Source organism: Neolamprologus multifasciatus, chromosome 14 (genome assembly GCF_963576455.1).
Source record: "Neolamprologus multifasciatus chromosome 14, fNeoMul1.2, whole genome shotgun sequence".
NCBI lineage: Eukaryota > Metazoa > Chordata > Actinopteri > Cichliformes > Cichlidae > Neolamprologus > Neolamprologus multifasciatus.
Window position 1 is genome coordinate 14,998,390 of NC_140452.1, and position 12,991 is coordinate 15,011,380.

General features: G+C 38.5%; 2 protein-coding genes across 2 annotated transcripts; one reads left to right on the plus strand and one right to left on the minus strand.

Annotated features, from left to right (window-relative positions):
• Positions 1-1,733: 1,733 nt before the first annotated feature.
• psmd8 (proteasome 26S subunit, non-ATPase 8) lies at positions 1,734-9,847 on the minus strand. The gene is made up of 7 exons (XM_085130350.1): positions 9,736-9,847; positions 8,363-8,435; positions 8,162-8,264; positions 7,906-8,071; positions 7,342-7,442; positions 3,111-3,222; positions 1,734-2,538 (listed from the first exon to the last, which is right to left on the minus strand). The coding sequence occupies exons 1-7, from the start codon at positions 9,838-9,840 to the stop codon at positions 2,401-2,403; spliced, it is 798 nt and encodes a 265-aa protein (XP_084986476.1). The 5' UTR covers positions 9,841-9,847; the 3' UTR covers positions 1,734-2,400.
• A 42-nt stretch (positions 9,848-9,889) lies between these two features.
• Positions 9,890-12,532, plus strand: nup88 (nucleoporin 88). The gene has a single exon (XM_085130345.1). It carries the CDS (start codon positions 9,949-9,951, stop codon positions 12,106-12,108), a length of 2,160 nt encoding a protein of 719 aa, XP_084986471.1. The 5' UTR covers positions 9,890-9,948; the 3' UTR covers positions 12,109-12,532.
• Positions 12,533-12,991: the final 459 nt, after the last annotated feature.

A 12,991-nucleotide genomic window follows, 5' to 3' on the forward strand; every position in this document is an offset into this window, starting at 1 on the left:
GGTACTAAAGGGGCCAAGGTGTGTCAAGAAGATATCACCCACGCTATTAAACCACTAGAAGCAGTCTAAGCTACTGATTCAATGCAGGATGAATCCACACTTCATGTCCTTTATGCTAAATTCTGACCCCAAATGTTGCAGCAGAAATGGAGACTCATCAGACCACAAAACATTTTTTGACTCTTGGATTATCCTATTGGTGGCTTGTGGAATTAGAACCGTTTCGTTCTTAGCTGACCGAAGTGGTACCCTGTGTGGTCTTCTACTGCTGTAGCCCATTTGCTGTTTCGCATACCTTGGTTGTAACTGGTTATTGGTTATTTTAGTTACTGTTTCCTTTCTTAAAAAATATTTCCTTTCTTCACAGTTTGAAGGAGTCTTGCCATTTTCCTGTGACCAGTAGATGGATGTGAGAATTTCCCAGTAGATCAGCAGTTTCTAAGACACTCACCAACAGCAAGAACCATACCTAACCACTCAAGTTAATTAAAGGTGAGTTAAATCACCTTTCCTCCCCATACTGATGCTCATTTTGAACTTCAGCAAGTCATCTTAACCATGCCTAAAGGATTGAACAGATTGATTGTTAATACAAATGTCGAATCATTCAAACCGGTGTAACTTAAAAAGTGGCCGGTAAGTGTACAGTAAGGCAATGACAAAACATGGAACCGTCATTACACATCCAAGTACTCAAAAAACTAAACTTCCACTGTGAAACCACAGTTTATTTTTGTTTTGTTTTTTGGTTAATCTGTCATTTTAAGGTTATTTGCATACACGAAATGTTACTAATGATTCAAAACTTACATATCTTATTCACAATGCTCTTCCAAACCTCTACCTGGCCGCATAACACCTTAATTTGCTTAAATGGCCTACAAATTAATACAATCAGGAAAAATAAGTATACATCAAATGAAACCCAGCAATGGCAGTGAAACAATACACAGATTGGACTCAATTCCTGTAGTTTGCCCCTCTGAAGCAATGAAAAGATTCACAAGGCTGTGACCACAAAACGCTGACCCAGTAACACAAATCACACAAGCTGCATCAGCTTCTAGTGCAATTCACATCTCTTAAAAACAAGCAACCAACCCCCCCCCCCCCCCCCCCCACAAAAAAACCCCCCAACAATCGTGGATTAAAGGAGTCGTACAATGAAACAAAAACAACATACCAAAAATAAAAGAAAAATAGTCTTTTTTAAAATCTTTTCTCATAATTGCTGAAAGGGATAATGAATAACTGAATGGATATTTTGATCAATTGCATCATCACCAGTTGCTGGGTGCTCTGAAGTCAGATATCCAACACCACCTCTGGCATGTCAGAATAACCAAAACATGCTTAGCACCCAAAGAAAAAGACGTGCACAGGAGACATGTGGTATGGTATAGCATACATTCAACATAAGGAATCTGGCTATCATTAATAAAATCTGAATAACTATGTGATAGTAACTAGGACACAATCTTACCCTTGAGATGAAAGTTCAAGCGTTTTACCCTTCCTTATATTTTCCTTTGTACCATTGGTTAATAATCAGTAATTCTATTTTTTGATTCCACTTCCAAATGCACCAGCTGCATTCAGCTTACTCAACATTGAAAGAGACTAGGAAAGACACTGACCAATGAAAGAAGGCATAACTATTGAGCTGCTATCAGTGGCTTAATTCTGGGGAAAGTTAGACATGTATAAAGAACACAACACTAACATGCAAAAAGTTTGTTTTATGAATCATTTATTGTAGATCAATGTGTTTACAAAATGTCTAGTGAGGAAGAGTCAAACACAAACTTCAGTGGCAATTTTAGATACAAGGCAAGGGCAATACATTTATTTTTGTTCTACCCAGGAGAGAAAACTTTGATACAAAAAGAATTTGAAGTTCAGGAAAAAAATAGTGAGATTGTTGACAGTTGTTTGACACTGAATACCAAAATTAGGGTGATGACTTTAAACTTTCTTACAGTTGAAAAAGAAGAGACCCAGTGTTTAAAAAAATATCTGGGAATAACTAAAGAAAACCAAAGTTTAATGTTGGACAGATGGTATTTTGAATAAAAGAACCAGCTTTAAACACTCAGACCCTCACATGTCTGCAATATAGACATTTATATAGCAACTGCTAATTAGCCCAAAGTGATATTTTCAGTGGGGGTTTTTTGTATTAAAATAAAAACCAATCTGCCAGACTTCCAGGTAGATTTGGGAAAACAGGAATAATGGATGCCAGTTGATTTGTGAGGCATAGGAAACATAAACCACTCTGGCAATAAAGGAAGTCATATCCCTTAGTGAAACTGTTTGAGCTGACTGGATGTATACTGGACCAGTGGCGTGTTTGTCTGAGTGCATCTGTACATGGTTGAGTGTGTTCCTGGGGGCGGATTACACAATCATTTCCAGCTGTCGTGCGTATTCGATGACCTGTTGTGCCAGCTCAGTAGAAGGGATGTTCACCTCCTCTGTCCGCTGTTGCTGATTGGTGAAAGAGTAATAGCCATCTGCACTCAAATTCCATCCTCTCTGAAATAGGGGAAAATTTATTAATTTAAACAAATAAAAAATAAAATGAAAATCAACAGTTACAGATTGCTTATGTAGTTATTTGACTTATTATATGCAATAATCTAGGAAGGATTTTTATTTTAATTATAGACAACTTGTTAAGGAACATCTGAAAACAAACAGTAAAATTTATCTTTTCCATCTGATGTTAATCGTTATGGATATTAGTTATTTTTCAGGTTCTGCCTATGCACATATTTTATCTAACATCTGGAGGGACATTTTCTGTATATTAACAAGCCAGTTTCTGACAACTCCCCTTCCTATATCCAATCATAATGACATCTACAACATAACACGTTGATTAAGAACTAACTTAGACTTTACATAAATATTTCAGGCACCAAGGCCACCTGACAGTCAGTGTTTACCTAATAAATCTTAATAAGCATTTGCATAAGCAGAAGCAACAGAGTTAAGCAGGAACTTAATTTCTTTAAATCATGTTATCACAGCAGGAATCTAATGTCTCCTCCTCATAATATCTGGATTTGACTACAGGCTTGATTCCCAAATGAAAACAGACTTACCTTCTTGGCATACTCTGTCATCTTTTTGGGGGAACTGAAGAAAAGCACACGAGTAGCTTCACTGAACTGGATCTGCTCATACGCCTTCTCTATGCAACCTGCAATCTCATCGCTGCAATTGAAAAGGTCAGCTTTAGTTAAAGTCATCTTCAAAGGACAGAGTTGTATTTTTAATGACGTTTTATACACTTCTACATTATTATGGCACAACACAGTGAAATGAAGTTGTTTTTTTTCCAGAGTTCACAGTACAAATCAAGAAACATTAAAAATTAGACAAAGACAGGAAAGATGTTGTTTAAAAAGGTGTTTAAACTGCCATCTATTTCACATTTGCTCAGGTTAAAGTATATGGAACGCCAGGACTGCCATAATGAATTAATTAAATACACCATTAAATAATTAATTAAATGTGTCAATAATTAATTAAAATGGGAAATAATTAATTAAATAAATAGTTATGACACATGTAATTAATTAATTATTGACACATTTAATTAATTATTTATGTATTTCACATTTTAATTAATTATTGACACATTTAATTAATTATTGACACATTTAATTAATTATTTATTGACACATTTAATTAATTATTTATGTATTTCACATTTTAATTAATTATTGACACATTTAATTAATTATTTAATGATATATTTATTTATTTCATTTTGGCAGTCCTGGCGCCTGGCTCTCATCATGAAATAATTTTATCTGTCAACCTCACCCATCAAACTCAGGGGGCGGGGTTAACGCTGATCGACTCAAAACCATTGCTTTGGCCTGGTGGCCATTGTTTTTAGAACACAACAACCAGCATGTGGAAACTAACAGAACTGAACTTTGAAAAACCCTGTTTGTGTGTGTCACCAAATACAGTTTTAATATTTTTTTAGCCGAGAATGTAGTGGTTTAATCTTCATGTGTCTGGTCGGTTTCTCAAGATACAGCCTCTTTGCAAAAGTGCTTCGATGATTTCGGAGATGTCTGCCCAGTCTCACGGCAAAGCGTGGATAGACCCGCTCGCCTCGCAAGCAATCGAGCTGTTATTACCACCGAAAAGGCTCAGGCCCCGGTACACAGCTGTAATAACCCCCGCTGACACGGACTTCTTTTACTGAGGTTATATTTATCAGGGTTTTATTTCCTGATGTTCTTATGTGTCCTACGTGTTTCAGTCGCCAATTCTGAATTATAACTAACATTAAAAACATGTTTAAGGAGGAGAGAGAGCAAATAAATTCGATTAACAGCTGATCTTTGGGTTTTTGTTCAGTAATCAGCGTGACCTGCGTATAAACGCATAAAAGAGATAACGTTGGTGTTTCCTCATGTAGTAACTGCTGGCTTTAACTGTACAAAGGTTGTTCGAAACTATGACACACATACAGACTTCATGATGTTCGGCTAATATTTTTATTGTGAATATTAATCATGAGGGTAAACGGACCTGTACACCACAGAGCGAGGTCAGCATATCCACGATATCTTCAGCTCTCTGAGGTAACACAGAGTTTCCCAGCTGACTAATCTAACTGTCATCTACGAATAATTCACGGGTCATATCAATATGATTTTACAGAAAAGCATCCTTAATACTGCCAACTATTCCAGAGACGTGAAAATCTACAGCATAAAGAACACAAAAATATAGCAGTCTAACGCAACACTGTAGATGAACCGTCAGTTTGTCAAAGTGGAATGAAAGCGATTGGTTGAACAGGTGTTCGTGATCTGTGTTTTCTGCATTTTCATCAGCGTAAGAGACTCAGCAGCAGATTAGAATAACAGTTATACATTTAATAAATTACCAAATGAACGCAAGAAACGAGCAACCCTGTTCCGACAATTTGAGTTTGTGTTCCCTCAGCTGCAGACTGTTTAAATGTTTGAGAGGAAGATTAGATATAAAGCAATCGTCAAACATAGACTCAGTCTGCGTTCACATTTGATATGAGGCCAGGACGGATAATGGCTGTGTCCTGTTTTAAGATCATACATGTAAAATTGTTGTCTGACCTCCGTCGATCCAGCCGCTCAGAGTTAACTGAAGTTAACCTGGATAAATTATAGTTAAGGAGTATCACAGATAACACCCACGTGAGCTGTGTGACTGTTCACTACTACACTGAAATCAGTAGGCTATTACTGAAATACACGTGCTATTTCATAAACTATGATGTAAAGTCCTACTAACATGTTTAGTTTTAAAGGACACCTTCCTGCCTTATTAGCAGTATTAGTTTTCTTCTAACATCCAGAAGTCTGCACCATGTGTTTCATAGTTTGTAACAAACCTTTGACAGTTAAACATAACATGACCGAAAAAGCAAAAAAATGAATAAAAAGAGAGAGAGAGAGAGAAAAATCACACAAATTATATGTTAACCTCATTTATTTTTAGTTAAGTAAACTCTAAAAATTCTAACAGATCGCTGGTGCTTAGAAAACCTATTAAAAAACAGATGATATAATATTTCTGTCCAGGTTGCAGTCTGCATTATGAACATGTAGTTGGAAACTCTGCTCCTCTCGGTGGAAATGCGCCTTCTCTTTCCTCTTTGTATAAAAACATTTTAAAAGTCAGTTTAATCTCAAAATTTACTGTTAAATCCAAAACACACCAGATAAAGAAAAGCGAATGGTTCAGTCTAACACAGTGAACCATTAAACGTCTGTAAAACTGTGCAGTTCTGAAACGTAACTTTAACCTCAGCCAAACCGATTTGCTCAGTTGTAAATAAAACAGCGAAGTAAACGTGACCCGACAGACAAAACCTGAGTGAATTAAGTCCAGCGTTTAACACTGAGAGCTAAAACTCAGCTCAGGTTTCAAAGCTGTGCCGGTGATTGGACATCAGCCGCTGATAAAGTGGGTTCGTGCTCTGTTGGGAAACAAGCTCCAGCAGCTCTGCGCTCGGGAAAAACTATATTTACTTATCTTGTCCAGAAAAATGTGCTGAGGTTGCGTAATATCTAGCACCGGCTGCCCAGTTAAACTGTGACTATCACCAGGTAACGTGGGCGTGTTTCTTGAATTAGCAGCAGGTGTTAAACAGCTGACAGGTGAGGAGGAGGATGCATGCAGGTAAACTGAGGGCCTGTTGAGCTGATCGCTGGTTTCGTGAGAAAAATGTCAGCTCGTCCTTTATGTTACAGAAGCACAGAGACACAAGACCAGGCGGAAAGAGACGATCGTTCGGTGAAAATGAGAATCTGCGAATGCAACACATGGAACACGGAGAGTGGAATATGTAAACAAACCGGTTAACGTAACCCCCTCGGTGCACTCTGCATGCTGACTGTTAGCAGAGCTACTGAAATCTCTGAAAACATCTGAGCACCTTTGCAAACATGTTCTATGTTGACAACCTGACCCATGTGAAGATTACAGCGCGACATTCGCAGCTAAAACACAGTTAAAAGTGTAGTTGGTGACAGAAAAACGGGGTATTTTAAAACTACACCACCAACATTGCTGCCTGTGATTTGAAATGCATTCTGGGATACCTGGCTGCCCCAAGTCTACACAAGCAATCGATTATCTAGGATCGACCTGTTTTGACTTACTTTGCACGGCAACCAATCAAATGTTAGAGAAGCTGCATGGGCAGCGTTAACCCCGCCCCCTGCGTTTGACGGGTGAGGTTGACAGATAAAATTATTTCATGATGAGAGCCAGGCGCCAGGACTGCCAAAATGAAATAAATAAATATATCATTAAATAATTAATTAAATGTGTCAATAATTAATTAAAATGTGAAATACATAAATAATTAATTAAATGTGTCAATAAATAATTAATTAAATGTGTCAATAATTAATTAAATGTGTCAATAATTAATTAAAATGTGAAATACATAAATAATTAATTAAATGTGTCAATAATTAATTAATTACATGTGTCATAACTATTTATTTAATTAATTATTTCCCATTTTAATTAATTATTGACACATTTAATTAATTATTTAATGGTGTATTTAATTAATTCATTATGGCAGTCCTGGCGTTCCATAAAAGTATTGGTACAACTATGAGAGTAAAATAAATCCTTGTGTTTGTTGTGTTGAGTTGTCTTTACACTATTTGCTGTAACTATGTAAAATGGATTAAAATAGCTTTTGCACACCTAACTGTTGTGATGTGGTTGTAGGCTACTGATAAATATTTTAAAATTTACAACGAATACAGAATGTATAAAAGGCATTGAAATCATTATGGTCCTTACCGAATTGTGTCCAGAAGAATATCTATAAAAAAGGTGTAGCTCTCAGCAGGGATGTTGCCTTTGGCTAGGAATACTTTGTTGTAGCTTCCCTCCATCAAGTACTGAAATTAGCAGAGAGAGAATAAAATATTAAGATTGCATTTACATCAAAGTTACTATAACAGGACTTAAATTATTGTGTATAAGTAAAACTCCAATAAGCCAAGCATTTGTCCAAATAAATATTTAGTTTGTGTAAATTAATATATATACCTTTAAATACATAATGGGTATAAAATATTGTTGGAGGATCAAAACTATTTTACAAATGTAGCTTCTATAATTTCAAGGCAACACTATAGCCTGCCACTAATGATATTAGTGCTTCATCCCAGCTGACTGGTTTAAAAAAAAAAAAAAAAAAAAGTAATCTGGAACCTTACATCACTAATTTTGAGCAATTTAAGGGTACAAATTTCCAATTGGACACACAAATTGTTTTTTTTTTTTCTTTAACACCTGATATTACACAATAAAAATCATCCAAATCAAAATCAGGCATTGTCCATGAGTAAGCTATAGCACCTGCTCTAGAGACACTGGGTGTCTGATGTACACGTTGGTCTGAATATCTCTAGCACTCAATCGTTCGAGTTCTGTGTGAAACTCAGACACGCGATTCTGCGAAAGAAGGAAGAGCAGGTTCAGTCCAAGTAACTGATGCATGTAAGCAGCTTCAGGCAGCTCTTCCCTAAAAAAGAAAAAGATGTAAATAATTACTTCAGTTACAAAAAGATCTCAATCTTGGGCAACAAATTCTCTAAGAGAAAGTGGCATTTACTTGTAATCAAAGTAGTAACATTTTAGCTGGGCCATGTATCGCTCAAAGGATGGGATGTCCTTCTTGAGGATGCTCCATAAGGCTCCTATTTCAAGTACATCACCTAAAATACAAACATAAACTTGTACTTAGAAATTATTTTGCAAGTAACTTAAAAAGCTGTTGTGTTAACTTATGGCAGCTTGATTTGCAGGTACTCACGAGCTAAAATGAGCTGCTGCTTGGTGAGAGAGGATCCACCGGTAGGTAAAAAGTTCAGATCCAATAATGAAATCTGTTTAAAAAGAAAAGATAAATGTAACAATGTAACTCTAAATTACACCACATATCATTTGTAACAGAAAAAACCCCAAAGTTGGTTTTCATTGAGTTCTAACAACCTAGACAACCTTATAAAACATTTATTTTGATGTCAGACTCCTGTTGAAACTTTTCCCCTTCGTTTCTCAGTCAAACTCTGTTTTAAAAAAAATAACAATTACATATACAGAGCATCTCAATGCCAGGGTTATATCACAAGAAAAAGGGAAGAAACAAGGAAGAACACAAGATACAGAGGAAAAAGCGGTAACAAGCATTAACAATCTAATTTATCAAAGTTATATTTTATTGTAACAGGTTTTTTTTCCCTTTTCAAGATCTTAACTATAGTGCCGTGTTGTAATAGTAATAGTTCCTAATTTAAAAAATGACTAAAGCTTGACTTGGAGATGGTCCATCTTGTTTTGTGAATGTGAAATTTCCTCAACATTATCCTTTATACCCACCAGAAGGCAGTTGTCCAATAAGATGTCCTTAGTAAACAAGGACAGCAAACTGGTGACATGATATCAAGAACCCTTTTTGTTTTTAAGCATTGAAGAGAATGCTAGTTGTGTATAGTTAGGGGGAACGTTTCAGATTCCCCTTGGAATGCACTTGGTTATTACATTTGTATTTTTTGTCATTTAACAAGAAGCTGCAATGAGCTCTTTATCTCCAAGTGTCTGTACCAAACGTGGAATTGATTGAACTGAATAGGTGTATTTTATATATAGGTTAATATAACTTTCATAACGGTTGCTTCTTAATGGAAATATAATAGATTTGACTGACTTTGCCTTGCAAAACCGGTTGTATATACGAACAATTTTTGAATACGAAAAACATATTTGCCGATGTCCTTATCACGAGTCACTTAAAAAAAGGTTCTAATCTATTTAATGGGGCACTTCTTTTTAGTGATACCTCCTTCAACTCGGCTTAAACTTGCCAAACAGAAAACTGAGCTAACGAAAGGTACAGTGACGTTAGCTTTCATTGACTAAGTTAATCATTTGTTTCATCATTATCCTAAAATGATGATATTCTTCGATCCCTCTCCAAACATTGGTTTGTAGTTAGCAAGTGAAAACTCTACACTATTCAACCAAAATTAATTTAACTATCGGTGTTTATCCAGTTACTGACGTTAACGTACAGCGTTAGCTGGGCTAGCGTAAGTTAGCAATCTGTTTGCTAACAGTGCTAACGTTTACAAATAGAAAGACTTCCTTCCTACAATCAACCCTGGTCAAGCAAATGTGCGACTTTACCTTAAGCTTGCTCAGAAGGTCTCCACATTTGTTTAGGTTTGGATTTTTCTTGTTCCACTCCGCTTTAAGTGTCTCATACAGCCCAGCGGTCTCCTTCAGCGCCATGGTGATTCTGCAAAATATACGACACCGGCCACCGTAACACGTTAAATGACTGTCGTGAAAAAAAACAACACTTTACTGCTTCCTTCAGAAATCAGACAGTTGATCAAGATGGCGGCACTCAATTCAGAACGGTGGCTGAATGACTTACCGAATCACACGATATTCAAAATAATACGCGAGAAGTTGGATTTGGAGTGCACCTCGAGTGAAAGAGGGATCGCTAAGAACCTCACGTTTTGTTTAGGAGCGGATTTTTTCGTGTGGGACGATTCAGACCGCGTGTTTTACACAACCAACCTGCGGCAGTTAAACTCAGAGGAGAGCTCCGGTAGCGGGAAGTATCAGACCTTGCTGTGCATCAACCCGCCGCTCTTTGAAGTGTGCCAGGTGCTGGTGAGCCCGACACAGCACCATGTCGCGCTGGTCGGTCAACGAGGCGTCTCGGTCCTGGAGCTTCCTCTGCGGTGGGGCAAGAGGTCCGAGTTTGAAGGCGGACGCAGCAAAATCAACTGCAAGACAATCCCGGTGGCGGAGCGCTTCTTCACCAGCTCAACGTCGGTCAGTCTGCGACAGGCTGCTTGGTACCCTAGCGAGACTGACGAGCCACATATGGTGCTACTCACTTCAGACAACACGATCAGATTTTACGGCTTGAAGTCTCCGCAGACACCGGCCAAAATCCTGCCAGTGTCGCAGTCAGAAGATGAGAGCAGCCTCCACCCTCCGGTGCGTTCGTACGCAGCTTCTCTGGGAGAGATAGCAGTGGCGTTTGACTTTGGGCCGATTTCATCCCCTCCTCGGCAGCTGCCAGGACAGGTCTCCAAAGACCAGCTGGTCTACCCTCTCTATATTCTTTACGAAAATGGGGAGACCTATGTGAACTACACGAGCCAGGTAAACGGTATAAGTCTGAGTAAACCCGTTGGACCTCTCCCCATGTATCCAGCAGCAGAGGATAACTATGGCTATGATGCTTGTGCCATTCTGTGCCTGCCATGTGTTCCGAGTATCTTGGTCATCGCCACAGAAACGGGCACACTGTATCACTGTGTCGTGCTGGAGTCTGAAGAAGAGGACGACACGGGGGCAGTGGAAAAGTGGATCCGAGGCACAGAGACAGTGCCAGCTCTTTATGTGTTTGAGTGTGTTGAGCTAGAGCTCATACTTAAAGTGGCAACAGGAGAGGACGAGGAGCCGCAAGAGTTTGATTTCACCTGTCCAATCAAACTGCACAGAGACCCTCTCTGTCAGCACCGGTATCATTGCACCCATGAAGCAGGAGTGCACAGCGTGGGGCTAATCTGGGTCAACAAGCTGCAGAGGTTCCTTAAATCAGATGAGGAGGATAAGGACAGTCTCCAGGAGCTGGCTGCTGAGAAGCGCTGCATTGTAGAGCACATTCTTTGCACCAGACCGCTCCTGACCAGTCAGTCGGCTCCAATTCGTGGTTTTTTGATTGTGTCTGACCTTGCCTTGGGCGCCACCATGATCTGCATCACCAGCACTTACGAGTGCATTCTGTTACCCCTTCTGAGCTCCATTCGTCCTCCCTCCCCTCCCCTGCTTTGCTCCCACCCAGGTCTGGGCTCTGCCAGCTCCCCTCTGCGTGGGCTGGCCGAAGACTCCTTTGAGCAGCACATTCGCAACATCCTGGCACGGAGCTCCACCAATCCTCTTATACTTAAAGCTGGAGACAAGGACACATCGCCACCACCTCCAGAGTGTCTGGAACTCCTCAGCAGAGCCACACAGGTGTTCCGTGAGGAGTACATTCTCAAGCAGGACATGGCTCGTGAAGAGATGCAGAGGAGGGTGAAACTCCTGACAGGCCAGAAGAACAAGCAGCTGGAGGAGTTGTCTCTGTGCAGGGAGGAGAGGAAGAGTTTGAGAGAAGCAGCAGAAAGGTTGGCTGATAAATACGAAGATGCAAAGTATCGCCAAGAAACCATTATGAACAGGGTTAAGAAAGTGTTGTGTAGCCTGCAAAGCCAGCTACCCATACTGTCAAACAGTGAAAAGGAAATGAAGAAGGAGCTGCAGACCATCAATGATCAACTGAAACACCTGGAAAACTGCATCAGACAGGTGAACATGAAGATGGAGTACCAGAAGACACAAGTGGACAAGGATATGCCCGGAACTAGGGCAACAGTTTCCCTCAACGCTCCCCAGAAGAAGGTTGTTCAGGATGTCCTCAAAGAACAAGGACAGCAAATTGGTGACATGATGAAGCAGATCAAAGACATCAAAAATCATTTTAGTTTCTAAGCACTGCAGAAAAATGCTAGTTTTTTCTGTATAGTTGGGAAAATATTTCAAATTTTCCATGAAATACACTGTTATTACATTTGCATTTTTCTGACATTTGATAAGAAGCTGTAATGAGTTCTTATCTTCTTATATGCTATATCTTATATGTGCTAGTGTAACTTTACCTTTCATACTAAATGTTTTTCCTTAATACACAATACAGAAATACAAAAGGTTGGATTTTCTCTTACAAAAAGTTGTATATTTCTACATCAATATTTTTGACATGTTAATGATTGAGTCACTGACATACTAAGTTTAATGTCCCGTGTATAGGCAGGAAAAATTAAAAATAATTTGTGCTAAACTAACCTTATACAGCTGTTTTCAATTTTGTTTGCTCACCTTTTTGCATAAAAAAAATAAACTTGAAATTATTAAACTTGTTTGTGTCTCAATGTAGGATAGCTACAAAAAGCAGAAATATTAAGAGACAAATCCAAGTTAACAGTTTTATATTAACATGCATTAACGGACACGTTCACAGCTGCTGGTTGCTGCATTTGCCAGAGTACTTGGAGAAAACCTGTGTAAACGGGGAAGATGCAAACACCACACAGAAAGTCCCAGTTAATAATTTAACTGCGAAAAAACAAACAAATGTGAACTGAACTAAATATTCCACGTCCTGGCAAGATGTTTGAACTTTTAAAGGAGGCTAAAATCATGTGAGTGTTTGGTTTGATATGGATGTTTAGCATAGATGCAATACATAGCATGCCCCCAGTAAGAGACACAGCAAGAGCATAACTCCTAAACAGAAGGCAGGAAATTATATGTTTTATCTTGGTTATTGTCTTAATAAACATTGTAAGCCAAAATTGTAAACAATGTTAAAATT

Coding starts and splice junctions, on each gene's coding strand:
- psmd8 (XM_085130350.1), bottom strand. CDS start 9,840: ATGGCGCTGAAGGAGACCGCTGGGCTGTATGAGACACTTAAAGCGGAG. Junction 7,443..7,905: donor ACCCAGTGTCTCTAGAGCAG/GTGCTATAGCTT, acceptor TGCTAATTTCAG/TACTTGATGGAGGGAAGCTA. Junction 2,539..3,110: donor TGACAGAGTATGCCAAGAAG/GTAAGTCTGTTT, acceptor CCCCTATTTCAG/AGAGGATGGAATTTGAGTGC.
- nup88 (XM_085130345.1), top strand. CDS start 9,949: ATGGCGGCACTCAATTCAGAACGGTGGCTGAATGACTTACCGAATCAC.